Here is a 17,919-nt window from a genome sequence, read left to right as displayed (position 1 = left end):
TCTTGGCAATTACAAAATTATTAAAATGGATGAGAAGATGGCAAAAGTGAGGATAAAAGTTTACTATCCAGGTTGTGGAAGTTTAAATAATCCCAAGTGCACTTTTGGCTTTTTAACCTTGAAAGTGAACCGCACAAAAGCAAACAATTCCTAGCATAAATTGTATGTGAATGAAAGGAAAGGGAAATGCTGGACATTTTAAAGAAGATGTACACTGTCTGAATAATAGAGGAATGCAGTGATTAGTGAAATCAAACATGAAATCGTTTGAGTTTTTCATTGCTATAGGTTGCTGTCTTAGAATATGGAAGAACAGATGTACACCTTAAACTGAAATGTCAAAGATTTCAACTAAACAACCTTAGTGATCCACAACTTAGTTGCACTTAGATTCAGTATTGTCTGTGATGGATGCCATTAGTTTTAGAAACATAGAAAATAGGTGCAGGAGTAGGCCATTCGGCCCTTCGAGCCTGCACTGAAGCTTTTGATAATCTCTTGGTGTAACAAGTCACAATCCTCTTCTGGAAATAAGTTAGATTTAGCTATATTCAAGGTACAAAAATGCTAATAGTGTGATGTTCCTCAGGTTCAACTCCTTTTTAGATTACATTTTCAGTTTATTTTGCAGTGAATGGACCGCCGATATTCTAGTCAAGGATCAGGATGGTGATGCAGAAGCAATTCTCGACTATTGTTATCGTCTTTTGTGTCTGTGGTTTGTTTCCGTCGCTGTCCAGTGCAGATATCCACAGAGCCAATGCCAAGAAGCTGACCCGAAAGGCAGCAGCCGCACAGGCTGCTAATGAGAATCAATGGTGGTGCCCAGAAAATGTGTTTGAGCTCCGATCGTGGTCAGAACTGTTCTCAGGAGAGCGTGTTGATGCCTGGATCTGTTCTTTAATTGGCTCTGTGATGGTTGGGCTCAGTGGTGTCTTTCCTCTTCTCGTCATTCCAATTGAGGCAGGAACAACACTGAAATCTAAAGGTAAGTCATAAAAACTACATGTATAGTTGAATTTTTGTCATTGTGTTTTTTCTAGTCCAGCCCAAGTAATTATAAAATTCATTTATGATTAAAGCTACATTCTCAAATTCACTTAAAGACATGATGTTCTAAAGGATTAAATATATTAAGCACCCAGGTCATCTTAGGAAAGAACAACTGGGGAATTCGATTTTCCTCTTCCCCACGGTATTCAGCTGGGAGTTCTGTAAAGAACCACCTACTAGATGCATTGTCAGAGCTGTCAGGTTTTTACAAACATTCATTGAAAAATAATTATGGAACATGCTGGAGGTCAGATGCAGGGGCATCCTACTCTTGCACTGCCCCTGTATTTGCCACTGTCTGCAACTGAGCTGATAGACAAGATACTTATCTGACCTCTCTGCTCTACGATGGTCATTGCTGGCACATAGAACATAGAATAGTACAGCACAGTACAGGCCCTTTCGCGCACAATGCTGTGCCGACCCTTAAACCCTGCCTCCCATATAACCCCCCGCCTTAAATTCCTCCATATACCTGTCTGCAGGTATATTTGGTTCCTTTTACCAAATGCATTGTCATCCATTTCCCAGCACTATATTCCATCTACCGCTTTCTGACCATTCTTCCCATTTAAGTCCCACTGTGATCACATAGTTTCCTCAGCCCCCAGCCTACCTTCCCATCCCCCTGTCCTTGTATCATCTGCAAAATTTGCCACAAAGCCATCAATTCCACTATCTAAATCATTGACAAACAATGTGAAAAGTAGCGGTTCTGATACTGACCTCTGAGGAAAACCACTAGTCTCTGGCAGCCAACCAGAAAAGGGCGTACACCTAGTGTCTTCCACAGTAAAGACTGAAGCAAAGTTCATCTGCCATTTCTTTGTCCCCCATTACTACCTCACCAGCATAATTTTCCAGTGGTCCAATATTAACTCTCACTTCCCTTTTACTCTTTATATAACTGAAAAAACATTTATTACCCTGCTTTATATTATCAGCTAGTTTACCCTCTATTTCATCTTTTCCCTTCTTATAGCTTTTTTAGTTGGATTTTAAAAGCTTCCCAATCATCCAACTTCCCACTCATTTTTACGTAGAACATAGAACAGTACCGCACATTACAGGCCCGTCGGCCCACAATGTTGTGCCGACCCTCAAACCCTGCCTCCCATATAACCCCCCACCTTAAATTCCTCCATTTACCTGTCCAGTAGTCTCTTAAACTTCACTAGTGTATTTGCTTCCACCACTGACTCAGGCAGTGCATTCCATGCACCAACCACTCTCTGAGTAAAAAACCTTCCTCTAATATCCCCCTTGAACTTCCCACCCCTTACCTTAAAGCCATGTCCTCTTGTATTGAGCAGTGGTGCCCTGGGGAAGAGGTACTGGCTATCCACTCTATCTATTCCTCTTATTATCTTGTACACCTCTATCATGTCTCCTCTCATCCTCCTTCTCTCCAAAGAGTAAAGCCCTAGCTCCCTTAATCTGTGATCATAATGCATACTCTCTCAACCAGGCAGCATCCTGGTAAACCTCCTCTGTACCCCTTCCAATGCTTCCACATCCTTCCTATAGTGAGGTGACCAGAACTAGACACAGTACTCCAAGTGTGGCCTAACAAGAGTTTTATAGAGCTGCATCATTACATCGCGACTCTTAAACTCTATCCCTCGACTTATGAAAGCTAACATCCGATAAGCTTTCTTAACTACCCTATCTACCGGCGAGGCAATTTTCAGGCTTCTGTGAACATATTCCCCCAGATCCCTCCGCTCCTCCACATTACCAAGTATCCTGCCATTTACTTTGTACTCTGCCTTGGAGTTTGTCCTTCCAAAGTGTACCACCTCACACTTCTCCGCTTTGAACTCTATCTGCCACTTCTCAGCCCACTTCTGCATCCTATCAATGTCTCTCTGCAATCTTCGACAATCCTCTACACTATCTACAACACCACCAACCTTTGTGTCATCTGCAAACTTGCCAACCCACCCTTCTACCCCCACATCCAGAGCATTAATAAAAATCACGAAAAGTGGAGGTCCCAGAACAGATCCTTGTGGGACACCACTAGTCACAATCCTCCAATCTGAATGTACTCCCTCCACCACCACCCTCTGCCTTCTGCAGGCAAGCCAATTCTGAATCCACCTGGCCAAACTTCCCTGGATCCCATGCCTTCTGACTTTCTGAATAAGCCTACCGTGTGGAACCTTGTCAAATGCCTTACTAAAATCCATATCGATCACATTCACTACACTACCATCATCTATATGCCTGGTCACCTCCTCAAAGAAGTCTATCAGGTTTGTTAGACACGATCTGCCCTTCACAAAGCCGTGCTGGCTGTTCCTGATCAGACCATGATTCTCTAAATGCCCATAGATCCTATCTCTAAGAATCTTTTCCAACAGCTTTCCCACCACAGACGTAAGGCTCACTGGTCTATAATTACCGGGACTATCCCTACTACCTTTTTTGAACAAGGGGACAACATTCGCCTCCCTCCAGTCCCCCGGTACCATTCCCGTGGACAACGAGGACATAAGGATCCTAGCCAGAGGCTCAGCAATCTCTTCCCTCACCTCGTGGAGCAGCCTGGGGAATATTCCGTCAGGCCCTGGGGACTTATTCGTCCTTAACAACTCCAACACCTCCTCTCCCTTAATATCAACATGCTCCAGAACATCAACCTCACTCATATTGTCCTCACCATCATCAAGTTCCCTCTCATTGGTGAATACCGAAGAGAAGTATTCATTGAGGACCTCACTAACTTCCACAGCCTCCAGGCACATCTTCTCACCTTTGTCTCTAATCGGTCCTACCTTCACTCCTGTCATCCTTTTTGTCTTCACATAATTGAAGAATGCTTTGGGGTTTTCCTTTACCCTACTCGCCAAGGCCTTCTCATGCCCCCTTCTTAAGCTCCTTTCTTGCTTCCCTATATTCCTCAATAGACCCATCTGATCCTTGCTTCCTAAACCTCATGTACGCTGCTTTCTTCCACCTGACTAGATTTTCCACCTCACTTGTCACCCATGGTTCCTTCACCCTACCATTCTTTATCTTCCTCATCGGGACAAATTTATCCCTAACATCCTGCAAGAGATCTCTAAACATCGACCACGTGTCCATAGTACACTTCCCTGCAAAAACATCATCCCAATTCACACCCGCAAGTTCTAGCCTTATAGCCTCATAATTTGCCCTTCCCCAATTAAAAATTTTCCTGTCCTCTCTCTGGTTCTATCCTTTTCCATGATAATGCTAAAGGCCAGGGAGCGGTGGTCACTGTCCCCCAGATGCTCACCCACTCAGAGATCTGTGACCTGACCCGGTTCATTACTTAGTACTAGATCTAATATGGCATTCCCCCTAGTCGGCCTGTCCACATACTGTGACAGGAATCCGTCCTGGACACACTTAAAAAACTCTGCCCCATCTAAACCCTTGGAACTAATCGGGTGCCAATCAATATTAGGGAAGTTAAAGTCACCCATGATAACAACCCTGTTATTTTTGCACCTTTCCAAAATCTGCCTCCAATCTGCTCCTCTGTATCTCTGCTGCTACCAGGGGGCCTATAAAATACCCCCCATAGAGTAACTGCTCCATTCCTGTTCCTGATTTCCACCCATACTGATTCAAAAGAGGATCCTGCTACATTACCCACCCTTTCTGTAGCTGTAATAGTATCCCTGACCAGTAGTGCCACCCCTCCTCCCCATCTAGCTTCATTTTTGAATGGGCTCACCTTTATCAAAAGATAAATGACTTTTTTAACTATAATTAAGTTAACTTGCAGTTTTAAGTTTGGTTTTAATTTTTTTTTTACTAATGCTTTGGTTGGTGGTTGGTTGTTCGTCCATCATTGACGTCGATGAGGACCTCGACACCATTATGATGGTGTCAAGACTAGCGCGTGATTTGGATTTAAGTGAGGGAGAGTTGCACAGCGTTAGCCTCACTCTCTCTTCCCAATTCCCATCTGGATCCAGTGGCAAGACAGAGTCTAGACGGCTGGAGATGGGCCTAGGCGCAGTGGATGACCAGGACGTCTTCTGTGTCTTGTCCTGCTCTACACGTTCCACGACGCTTGCAGAGACTGCCTTCGTGACCGTTGGACCTTCCATAGGTCTCGTCCGCTCAATCCGCCCGAGTCTGTCTTCACATGCTGGGATAGACAACTCCCTATCACACTTTGAGACCCGTCGGCCACCCTCACCTGGTTTAGCCGGCTTGTCGAAGCTGTTGCCCAGGGTGTGGCCGCTGTCGCATGCAAACAGCTACGGGGAGCCACAGGTGAGTGCTGAGTGCCAGGTGGGGACCAAAGGTGGACTAACCGCCCTGAAAAGGATGCGACATGTTCCCCCACATTAATGCTTTATTGTTCTTTTAATGCTGTTTTTGATCATAACACTTCAAATCAGTTGCAGCAGACTTCAGCCAGCACAAATTGTTAGAAAGCCATCGGGGCAGTCTGTTAATGCCCTGTGTATGGCTCAGTTGTTTGTTGATAGCCACAGAGCGATTTCAGAATGGTCATAGCAGCAAGATTGGCAAGACTTGGTTGCTTGCCTTTGGTTAGAGTTTGTAAGTTGACTGCTCATCTTGAGGTTTTCCTCTCTCTGCCCATATAGATGGTTCCCAACGGTTGAAACGATTGTTGAGTTTTGCCATTGGTGGACTGCTCGGGGACGTCTTCTTGCATCTCTTGCCCGAAGCCTGGGCCTACACCTGCAATAGAAATCCAGGTAAGAAATGGATTCCCAAGAGACTGTATAACAGAGAACATAGATTCATATATATTGGGGGAAAGAAAGCCCTTTGGCCCAACCTATCTAAACTAATCCATTTGCCTGCATTTGGCCCTTTTCTAAACATTTTCTATCTATGTACCTGTCCAAGTGATTCTTAAACATAATTGCACCTGCCTCTTCTATCTCCTTTGACGTCTTGTTCCATATACCCGTCACCCTCTGAAAATACTTAACCTTCAGATCCCCTTTAAATCATTCCCCTCTGACCTTAAATGTATGCCTTTTGTTTCATACTTTTCTACCCTGAAGAAAAAATTGAGGCACCCCTTTTGATTTTATAACCCATTTTGATTTATAATGATCAATAAGGACACCCACTGAGCTGCCTCTGATCCAGGGAAAGCCATCTCAACCTATTCATTTGGTCCTTGTAATTCCAGACCAGATAATATCCTTGTGAATCTTTTCTGCATCCTCTATAGTTTTTATAGCATTCTTCAATTCTTTAAAGGATGGGAAGAATGTCAACAGTTTAAATTGGGTAATATGGATGGTGTTGAGACTGATGCAAAGATGCTTGATAGATAACGTTAATACGAATGCTTGGCAGCTGGAAATCTTGACAAGGTTGTGTTTTTGAATAAGTTAGACAGCTGAAACACAGTCCAGTAGCCTAGGTATTGTTGGCAAAGAGGAGCTAGATGTTATGAGTGTATAAAATTGTTTCCCTATATCATATGCCAGTAATGGAACTACAACATTGTGGCCATTATGGAGTCCTGGCTGTCACAAAGGCAGGAATGGCTCCTGCTTATTCCTGGGTTTAGATGTTTCAACAGAGACTGGGAGGGAAGTAGAAGAGAAGGGGGAGTGTCCTTGCTAATCAAGGATAGTCTCACAGCTACAGTAAGGAAGGATGTTATGGAGGGATTGTCTATTCAGTTGGTCAGTAAGAGGGAAGGGAGCAAACACTATTGGAAGAAACAGAAATACTCAGTAGACACTCCCATTCCTCAATAGTAACAGAGACACTGAGGAACAGGTTGGGAGGCAGATTTTAGAAAGGTGGAGCAATAACATGAGTGACTTCAAATTCCCAAATATTGATTGGCACCTCTTTTGTGCAAAAGGTTTAGATGGGGCAGAATTTGTTAGGTGTGTCCAGGAAGGTTTCCTGACACAATATGTAGACAGGCTGACTAAAGGAGAGGCCATACTGGGTGTAGTACTAAACAATGAACATGGTCAGGTGTCAGATCTCTCAATGGGTGAGCATTTCAGATCCAGTGACCACAACTCCCTGATCTTTACCGTAGCTTTAGACAAGGATAGGAACTGACAGTATAGGAAAGTATTTAACTGAAGACTGGGAATTATATGCTTTTAGGCAGGAACTTGGGAGCGTAAACCGGAAACAGATGTAGTTAGGGAAATGCACAGTAGAAAAGTGGAGGTTATTTAGGGAGCACCTGCATTGGTTTCCGGATAGGTTTGTCCCACTGAGGCAGGAAAAGAATCGTAGGATGAAAGAATCATGGTTGACAAGAAATACGGAACATCTAGTCAAAAGGAGAACTGTAAGATATAGGAGCAGCTTTAGGCCATTCAGCCCATCATCTGTTCCACCATTCCATCATGACTGATTTATTATCCATCCCAACCCCATTCTCCTGCCTCCTTCCATAACCTTTAATGCCTTTACTGATCAAGAACCTATCTGCCTTCACTTTAGATATACCTAGTGATTTGTCCCCCACGGATTCATCTCACTCCGACTAAAGAAATTTTTCCTCATCTTTGCTCTAAAAGGATTTCCTTGTATTCTGAGGCTGTGCCCTTTGGTCCTAGATTCCCCCACTATAGGAAACATCCTTTCTGTATCTACTCTATCTAGGTCTTTCAATATTCATTGGGTTTCAAGAGATTCCCCATCATTCTTCTAAACTTTTCCTATATTTTAAAAAAAAAGGAAGAAAGAATCTTTCTTAAAGTTTAGGAAGCAAGGATCAGACAGGGCTTTACAGATTTACATCAGAGCCAGGAAGGAGGTTAAGTATGGCCTTGGGTAGAGCTAGAAGGGGATATGAGAAGGCCTTGACAAGTAGGTCCTCAGGTGCTTCTACACACATGTGAAGAACCAGAAGATGACTAAAGTGAGTGTAAGCCTGATCAGGGGTAGAAGATAATATCTATGTCTGGAGATGGAGAGAGTAGAGGAAATCCTTAAGCTTAAGTATTCACCAGTGAGAGGGGCATTGATATTTGAGAGATCAGGTAAAGCTGGCTGATATGGTAGAACATGTCAACATTAGGAAATAGTATGTACTGTATTTTTTGAAAAACATTAGGTTAGATACATCCCCGGTGGGATATGAGGGAAGAGCACCTTTGGCGATTATCTATACGTGTCCTCACTGGCCAGATGAGAATTACCACATGATCGGAGGGTGGCAAATATTATTATTTTATTCAAGAAAGGGAGTAGGGATAACCCTGGGAGTTGTAGAGCAGTGAGTCTTACTTCAATGGTAAATTATTGGTGAAGATTCTTAGAGCTAGTATTATGAGCATTTGGCGAACCATAGTCTGTTTCAGGATAGGCAGCATGGCTCTGTGATGAGTGGTTCTTTCCTCATTAGCCTGCTAATATTCTTTGAGGGTGTGACAAAGCACATTGAGGGTAGTCCAGTGGATGTGGTGTATATAGATTTTAGTAAGACCTTTAATAAGGTTCTCTATGGTAGGCCCATTCAGAAAGTCAAGAGGAATGATATCCAGGGGAACTTGGCTGTGTGGATACAGAATTGAGTTACTCATAAAAGTCAGAGGGTAGTTGTAGGTAGAGCATTTTCTTCTTGGAGGTCAGTGACAAGTGGTGTTCTGCAGGGATGTATTGTGCGACCCCTACTCATTGTGATTTATATCAATGACTTGGATGAGGAAGTGGAAAGGTGGGTAGGTGACATTAAGTTTGGTAGTATTGTGAATAGTGTAGAAGGCATTGACAAGATGCAGAGTTGGGTTGAGAAGTGACAGAGCTCTACCAGCAGAAGTGTATATAGTCTTTCACTTTAGAAGGCAGAAGTTGAAAGCACATTACAGGGTTAATACAGGATGATATATCTCTATAAAACCCTGATTAAATCACACTTGGAATATTGTATTTGGTTCTGATCTCCTCATTATAGGAAGCTTGTGGCAGCATTAGAGAAGGTGCAAAGGAGATTTACCAGGATACTGCCTGGATTAGAGAGCAAGTCTTATGAGGATAGGTTGAACAAACTAGGGCTTTTCTCTTTGGAGCTAAGGAAGATTAGAGGTGACTTGATAGAGATATACAAGATAAAAGGCATAGATTGAATGGATAGCCAGACTCATTGCCCAGTGCAGAAATGGCTAACCTGGCATAATTTTAAGGTGATTGGATTAAAGTGTAGGGCAGATGCCAGATGTAGTTTTTTTTTTACGCAGAGTGGTGTGTGCATGGAAAAATGTGCCAGTGGTAGTGTTAGAGACAGATGCATTAGTGACATTAAAGAAGCACTTAGATAGGTACGCAGATGATAGAAAATGAAGGGAGGGTTTAGATTGATCTTGGATTAACATTACTGGCTGAAGGCCTCTACTGTGCTGTAATGTTCTATGTTCCATAAATTATCCTGAAGTGTCTACACCAAATTGGAAAGAAACTCTTGGAAGAAGTATAGATTCCATTTGAAGCCTATACATTCAAGTCTTGTTATTTGCTGATTTACAATCTGTATCTGCATGCTCACAAGATCAGCCCAGACTTCACCTTGTACTTCAAAACTGATCGCTGCTGATAAAATTCAACACATTCAGTGTGTTTTAGGGATATTGGGTACAAAAGAGAAGGTATTTCTGCTGATTGTCATCTGTGGGGAAATCTTTGTTATACCTATTAGATACTGAGGACTTGTTGCAGCTAACAGATTAGAGCATGGGGTGTTGGGACTTCACTGAGGGAAGAAGTGAGCAAGGGTAGCAGATTAGTTTTCTATAAGTTGTGACTTTTGCCAATGCTGCCTTAGTTATATAAGCATAGTGCAGGAGCCTTGAATGGAAAGAGTGATGCAATAATGTGCTCCAGGTCTTTTTGGAAGTGTTTTAAGAAAAATATACATAGTTTTCTTGAGAGAAAATTGTAAAGGGGATTCATTTTTAAAGTCATGTGGTAAAAGCAGTGTTAAGGGCAATTGGCCCAATTCCAAAAGACAGTTTGGTAATTCCAGTGAGTCTGGAGCTACAGACAAAATAGATGGTATATTTGAAATTTGTGGCACAGGAACATGCCTTTAGCTTTATCTTATTCCTGTTGGCCAAAAGTGTACTTCTGGTTAATCCCACTTCAGTTGGAGTCTTGGAGGTTATCATTCTAAGAGCACATCTGGAAAAGTTGTAGATATAATCAGGTTGAATGCATACACCACCCTTTTATGCAGTGAGTAACTCATTGACGGAAATCATCTTTTCTCAACTCACTAATTCATCAATCAGTTAACTTCAATCTATGCATCCTAGTTACTGTACTATTTGTTCAAAGGAATTGAGTTCTTGATACTTCCCCTCTAGGAATCTCATATTTCAGAATGCAATAAACATTAAATTTAGGAATAACGTAAGTATTGAGGGGACCAGAAGCAGACTTCAAAAGAATGTGTCATGTAATTTCACTAATCTGTACTGTGAAATTTAATGCAGGAATAGATTAAGTGTTTTGGAAGAATAAATGAGGGAATATTTAAGTGGTACAATTTTTAAGGGAGTATATCCAGGGTTCAGTTACATAAATCTATGAAAGTGGCAAAAGAAGACAAGGCTTTTTATGTAAACGCATGTGAGTTCCAGACGTGTAACTGGTAAAGTATTCAGAAGAGAGATATGAGAATTTATTTGTTTTAACAGGAAAATGTGGCTTAGACAGAGGACAATTGTGACTCTTCTCGCTTTGTACTTATGACTCTGAGGCTAAGCCCAACTCCAATGCCATATTTAAGTTTACTGACAGCACCACTGTCATTGGCCGAATCAAAGATGTTGATGAATTAGCATATAACAGGGTGTTTGCAAATCTGGCAGAGTGGTGCCACAACAGCAACCTCTCACTCAATGTCAGCAAGACCAAGAAATGATTATTGACTTTTGGATGAGAAAACCAGAGGTCCGTGAGCCAGTCCTCATTGAAAGATCAAAAGTGGAGAAGTTCAGCAACTTTAAATAACGGTGGCAAAGTGGTTAGTACAACACTTTACAGTACCAGCACCCTGGGTTCAATTCCTGCTGCTGTCAGGATTTTGCACATTCTCCCCGTAATCCCACAGTGCAAAGATCAGTAGGTTAATTGGTCATTATAAATTAAATCAGGGATTGCTGGGCAACGTGGCTTGAAGGGCCGGAAGAGCTTATTCCAAGCTGTATCTCAATAAATAAATAAATAAATACATACATACATGTTAAAGGATCTGTCCTGGGTCCAGCATGTAAGTGCCATTATGAAGAAAGCACGACACCGCCTCGACTTTCTTAGAAGCTTTGACTTTGACAAACTTCTATAGATGTGTGGTGAATAGTATATTGACTGGTTGTATCATGGCCTGTTATGGAAACACCAATGCCCTTGTATGGAAAAGCCTGAAAAAGTAGCTGATATACCCAGTCCGTCATGGGTAAAGTCCTTCCCACCATTGAGCTCATTTCCAAAGAGTGCTGCTACAAGAAAGCAGCATCTATCATCAAGGACCCTCACCATCCATGATCTCTTCTCACTGCTGTCATCAGGAAGAAGGTACAGGATCCTCAGAACCCAAACCACCAGGGTCAGGAATAGCTATTACCCTTTAGCTTTCAGAGTCTTGAACCAGAGAGGATAACTTCACTCACCCATCACTGAAGTGTTCCTACAACCTATGGACTTTCAAGGACTCTTCATCTCATGTTCAGGATATTTATTATTTTTCTTTTTGTACTTGGACAGTTTGTTTTTGCACATTGTCCATCCTGTTGGGTGCAGTCTTTTATTGATTCTATTGTGTTTCTTTCATTTACGATGATTGCCTGAAAAAAAGTGAATCTCAGGGTTATACATGGTGACATATATGTACTTTGATTAAAAAAAAATTTACTTTGTACTTTGAGAAACATTGCCACTTTAGACAGGTGGTTGCCGGAAAGTGATGATGTAAGAATATTCAACAAAACTTTGAAAGGAACCCTGGCAGTGCTAGAAGAAAAGTGGGACTATCTTCATAGCATCTTCAGAGCCAGCACAAGCACAATCAGCCACGTATCATCATGTGCTTAGACATTCAAATAATCTAGGGAATGAGAGTATGAGCGTGGTAGGAAGTAAAAGTGACTAAGATGATAGCAGCTTTCGTTAATTCCAACTACTTGAGTAATATTCTCTATGGGATATGCTGTCCTTGTCCAGCTGGCCTATATTTGGCTCCAGTTCTATATAGCAACAATTGCAGTTACAATGTTTAAAAGGCATTTGGACAGATACTTGGATAGGAAAGGCATAAAGGGATATGGGCATAATGCACGCAAATAGAATTAATGTAGATAGGCATCATGATCAGTACAGAGCATGTGGGCCAATCGGACCCGTTTCTGTGATGTCTGATTCCATGATTTAATGTGATTAACTCTTAACTGCCTTATGATAAGCAAGTTACCAAATTAAATTGCAAAAAAGGTGGATTTTCAATTTTTCCAGCACTTTCTCTTGCATAGCTCTATACATAACCAGAGAAGCTTAAAGAAATTGCAACAGCTTTGCTAATGAATTGTGCTGGCTGCTCAGTATGCATTTGAACCCAAGCAAGTAGAAATGTACACAGTAATTTGTACAATAATTACTTAAGTCAGGAGCTTTCTTGCCTGAAACATTTTCGTTTCAGCTCTTCTCACTACTTTGTGTCTTTTGTGCAGATGGAGGCTATAGTCGAGAGCAGCAAAGGAAGTTGGGATTTTGGGTGATTGTTGGACTACTTGCTTTCTTTGTTTTGGAGAAAATATTCCCAGATAAAAATGAAGAGGAAACAGAATATCACAAAGTAAGTGAAGTATAAACTAGTCAAACACCATAAAGCGCTAAAAAGAATTTTGGTTCACCAATCCACTTCTTTCTACAGGTGTGTTCTACACCATCCTGAACTATTTTCCACCAATTAAAATGTAACCATCATCAATGCCTATTCTGACCTGTACCTATCTATCTAAGCTCATTTCAAAGCTCAAGGGTTTTTCCATTTGTCATGGTGATGCATGGCATTGTTTCTATGGTTCAGTTATGCAGAAATTGTAACTGGAAGTTTGGGAATACTGAGTGAAGAGTCTTGCATTAAGGGAATCTCGTGGAGCATCCCGGCAAAAATGTAGAGAGTGAATCTGAAGTATGATTTAGATCTGTTTAAGTTGGTTCTAACTTTAATTGATTTTAGAAAAGATGTTCTAGAATTGAAATATGTTTAGCATTTTTGTTTTGTTAAACAGTTTCTGTCCGGGTGACTGGGAGCTGCTCTGTTTTGGAAAATATGGTATGGGAATCATGCTGTCTTTTTATAAGGTTTAGAAAACTATAAAAGTAGAGCTTGAAAAATGTTCCCCACCTGGAAAACAAGACATTCAGATCTTGAATAAAAGTTAACTGCTGAAAATGCTCAGCGGGTTAGGCAAGATCAGTGGAAAAAGAAACAAGTATTGTTGGTTCAAGATGCCTTACCAAAATTGAGAAGGAAAGAAAATGTTAGGTTCTGTTGAGTGATTCCTGTAGTTTCTGTTCCTGGATGCTGACAAGAGTGGGCAAATACCATGGTCATTCATTATTGAGAATGTAGAGTTTTAGCCCATCATACAAGAATAACATGACTATCATGTACAAAAGAAGCCCCAAGTAATGTTGCGATATTATTAGAAAAACATTAGTGAAGTAAACACCAGCATCATGAGATGCCTGAAGACTTGCACTCAGTGAATCAGAAACAGCTTCTTCCCCTCCACCATCAGATTTCTGAACAGTCCATGAAAAGTACCTCATTCATTTTTTTAAATGCAATTTTTTTTACGGAAATTTAAAATAATTTTACATCTTTACACTCACTATATTGCTGCTGTAAAACAAAAATTTTTGAACACTTTCTTCGCCGTCTGTAATGGTCCTACCCGTTATTTCATCCTCTGTCGGATCCATGCCTGCAATCGCCGTTTTTTTTTACTTTGTCATGTTAGGCAAAGATCGCAAGATCTTACATCTGCAGACCCCAGAGCCTGCTGGCCCTGACGCTAGCAGGCGTGAACTTCAGATTGCGGCCCCTGCCATTGATCTCGCCGGCTCCAACACCTCAGGGCATATTCAAAACCCGGACTCCAGCAACGACCATGGACACCTTCAAAGCGATTGCGCAACCACCAACTGCGACTCCAGCCTTGAACTCCAGGCCGGGTCTTCACATGCTGCTATTGTGACTTCCGTCTCCCCTTCCCCCACCACCACTCTGCAACCCCGTCTCCCTCAGATCCCACCATCAGCTCCTGGGCCCTCAGTGGCTCCACCTTCCTCTCACCCCAACCCTACCCTCTCCACTGACACCCTCAGCCTCCCCCCTCCCCCCTCTGATCCCAGCTCTCATCCGTGCCGGGTCTTTACCATCCCCTCCGACCTTCAACTGTCTGAGGAAGAACGCTCTGTCCTCAGTAAGGGCCTCACGTTTGTCCCCCTTCGCCCACACCTCGGCGAGTTCCGCATTCACCATGACGGGGAACTCTTCTTCCGCCGTCTCCATCTCCGAGCCTACTTCTTCGGCAAGGACTCTTCCACCCCCACTGATGACGCCTTCTCCCGTCTTCAACCCTCCTCTTCTTCATGGACACCCCGCTCTGGTCTTCTGCCTGCTCTGGATCTCTTTATTGCTAACTGCCGACGGGACATCAACCGTCTCGACTTCACGCACCTTATTCCCATTCCAAACTTGCTCCTTCGGAACGCTCTGCTCTCCACTCCCTCCGCACTGATCCTAACCTTATTATTAAACCCGCCGATAAGGGGGGTGCTGTTGTAGTCTGGCGTACTGACCTCTACCTTGCCAAGGCACAGCGACAACTCGCGGATACCTCCTCTTATTTACCCCTCGATCGTGATCCCACTAAAGAGCACCAGGCCATTGTCTCCCACACCATCACCGACTTTATCCGCTCAGGGGATCTCCCATCCACTGCTACCAACCTTATAGTTCCCACACCTCGCACTTCCCGTTTCTACCTCCTACCCAAGATCCACAAACCTGCCTGTCCTGGCAGACTTATTGCCTCAGCTTGCTCCTGCCCCACCGCACTCGTTTCTGCATACCTCGACATGGTTTTATCCCCCCTTGTTCAATCCCTTCCTACCTATGTTGGTGACACTTCTCACGCTCTTAAACTTTTCGATGATTTTAAGTTCCCTGGCCCCCACCGCTTTATTTTCACCATGGATGTCCAGTCCCTATATACTTCCATCCCCCATCAGGAAGGTCTCAAAGCTCTGCGCTTCTTTTTGGATTCCAGACCTAATCAGTTCCCCTCTACCACCACTCTGCTCCGTCTAGCGGAATTAGTCCTTACTCTTAATAATTTCTCCTTTGACTCCTTCCACTTCCTCCAAACTAAAGGTGTAGCTATGGGCACCCGTATGGGTCCTATCTATGTCTGCCTTTTTGTTGGCTTTGTGGAACAATCTATGTTCCGTGCCTATTCTGGTATCTGTCCCCAACTTTTCCTTCGCTACATCGATGACTGCATTGGCGCTGCTTCCTGCACGCATGCTGAGCTCGTTGACTTCATTAACTTTGCCTCCAACTTTCACCCTGCCCTCAAGTTTACCTGGTCCATTTCTGACACCTTCCTCCCCTTTCTAGATCTTTCTGTCTCTATCTCTAGAGATCTACTGATGCCTACCTACTCTCACAGCTATCTGGACTATTCCTCTTCTCACCCTGTCTCTTGCAAAAATGCTATCCCCTTCTCGCAATTCCTCCGTCTCCGCCGCATCTGCTCTCAGGATGAGGCTTTTCATTCCAGGACAAGGGAGATTTCCTCCTTTTTTTTAAAGAAAGGGGCTTCCCTTCTTCCACTATCAACCCTGCTCTCAAACGCATCTCCCCCATTTCACGCACATCTGCTCTCACTCCATCCTCCCGCCACCCCACTAGGAATAGGGTTCCCCTGGTCCTCACCTACTACCCCACCAGCCTCCGGGTCCAACATATTATTCTCCGTAACTTCCATCCCCTCCAACGGGATCCCACCACTAAGCACATCTTTCCCTCCCTCCCCCCCCCCACTTTCCACAGGGATCGCTCCCTACATGACTCCCTTGTCCATTCGTTCCCCCCCATCCCTCCCCACTGATCTCCCTCCTGGCACTTATCCTTGTAAGCGGAACAAGTGCTACACATGCCCTTACACCTCCTCCCTTACCACCATTCAGGGCCCCAGATAGTCCTTCCAGGTGAGGCATATACTGCATCCGGTGCTCCCGATGTGGCTTTCTATATATTGGCGAGACCCGACACAGACTGGAGATCGTTTTGCTGAACACCTATTCTCTGTCTGCCAGAGAAAGCAGGATCTCCCAGAGGCCACACATTTTAATTCCACATCCGATTCCCATACTGATATGTCTAGCCTGTACTGTAAAGATGAAGCCACACTCAAGTTGGAGGAACAACACCTTATATTCTGTCTGGGTAGCCTCCAACCTGATGGCATGAACATTGACTTCTCTAACTTCCGCTAATGCCCCACCTCTCCCTCGTACCCCATCCGTTAGTTAGTTATATACACACACACACACACACACACACACACACACACACACACACACACACTCTTTCTTTCTCTCTCTCTCCCTCTGACTATACCCCTTGCCCATCCTCTGGGGTTCCCCCTCCCCCCCGCTTTCCTTCTCCCTGGGCCTCCTGTCCCATGATCCTCTCATATCCCTTTTGCCAATCACCCGTCCAGCTCTTGGCTCCATCCCGCCCCCTCCTGTCTTCTCCTATCATTTTGGATCTCCCCCTCCCCCTTCCACTTTTAAATCTCTTACTAGCTCTTTCTTCAGTTAGTCCTGACGAAGGGTCTTGGCCTGAAACGTCGACTGTAACTCTTCCTAGAGATGCTGCCTGACCTGCTGCGTTCACCAGCAACTTTGAAGTGCGTTAAGGGAACATGCTATCTTGGATCTGGTCCTGTGCAATGAGACAAGTAAAATTAGCAACCATGTAGTTAGGGATCCTCTTGGAAAAGGTGATCACAGTATAATTGAGTTTCTCATGCAGATGAAGGGTGCAATAGTTCAATCTAAAACTAGTGTATTATGCCTAAACAAGGGAGACCACCATGGATGAGAGAGGGTTGGATAGGGGATGACTGGGAACGCAGGCTATATGGTGAGACAGTTGAGAAACATTGAAAGACTTTCAGAGAGATTTTTCAACAAAAAATATATTCTGCTCAACAAAAGTATATTCCAGTTAAAAGCAAGGACAATAAGAGTGGGGAGAGCCAGCCATGGATAACTAAGGAAATATAAGAAAGCATCAAACTAAAAGCTCATGCATATGAAGTCAGCAAGAGTACTGGGAAACTGAAAGATTGGGAAAACTTTAAAGCACTGAAGAACCACTAAGTGAGCAATAAAGAAAAGGAAACTAGATTATGAAAATAAACTAGTACAAAATACAAAAACAGATGATAAAAATTTTTATAATTATATAAAGCAGAAAAACGTGGCTAAAGTGAACATAGGTTCTTTGGAGGACGAGAAGGGAGAACTGATATTGGGTAATGAAATGGCCGAGGCTTTGAATCACTATTTCGTGTTGGTCTTCATGATGGAGGACACATCTGACATGCCAAAGAGAGAGGATATGGATGCGATGGGAGATGAGGACCTCGATACAATAGCTATCACTAAAGAGGTAATGCTGAGCAAACTTGTGGGCCTAAAGATAGACAAGTCCCCTGATGGAACGCATCCCCTGGTACTGAAAGACAGAGCAAAGGTTATAGTCGAGGCTTTGGTGATAATTTACCAAAATTCTCTGGCCTCTGGGCAGGTCTTGGTAGTTTGGAAGAAGAAGGACGTCAC

General features: G+C 43.3%; 1 protein-coding gene across 2 annotated transcripts in view; it reads left to right on the top strand.

The window, feature by feature from the left end:
* The window catches only part of slc39a13 (solute carrier family 39 member 13), a 73,272-nt gene that overhangs the window by 16,823 nt on the left and 38,530 nt on the right, over nt 1–17,919 (top strand). The window contains exons 2-4 of one of the 2 annotated variants that reach the window (XM_063062261.1): nt 632–988; nt 5,649–5,762; nt 12,723–12,847. In XM_063062261.1, coding sequence (XP_062918331.1) covers nt 667–988; nt 5,649–5,762; nt 12,723–12,847 — 561 coding nt within the window. In that variant the 5' untranslated portion in view covers nt 632–666. Of the gene's footprint in view, nt 1–619; nt 989–5,648; nt 5,763–12,722; nt 12,848–17,919 lie in introns of both variants that reach the window. The other variant, XM_063062260.1, reaches the window with a different exon arrangement.

The sequence above is a fragment of the Mobula hypostoma genome, chromosome 11 (genome assembly GCF_963921235.1).
Source record: "Mobula hypostoma chromosome 11, sMobHyp1.1, whole genome shotgun sequence".
Classification (NCBI taxonomy): domain Eukaryota; kingdom Metazoa; phylum Chordata; class Chondrichthyes; order Myliobatiformes; family Myliobatidae; genus Mobula; species Mobula hypostoma.
The sequence above is the reverse complement of the archived record's forward strand: the minus strand, read 5'-3'. Positions and strand labels throughout refer to the sequence as shown.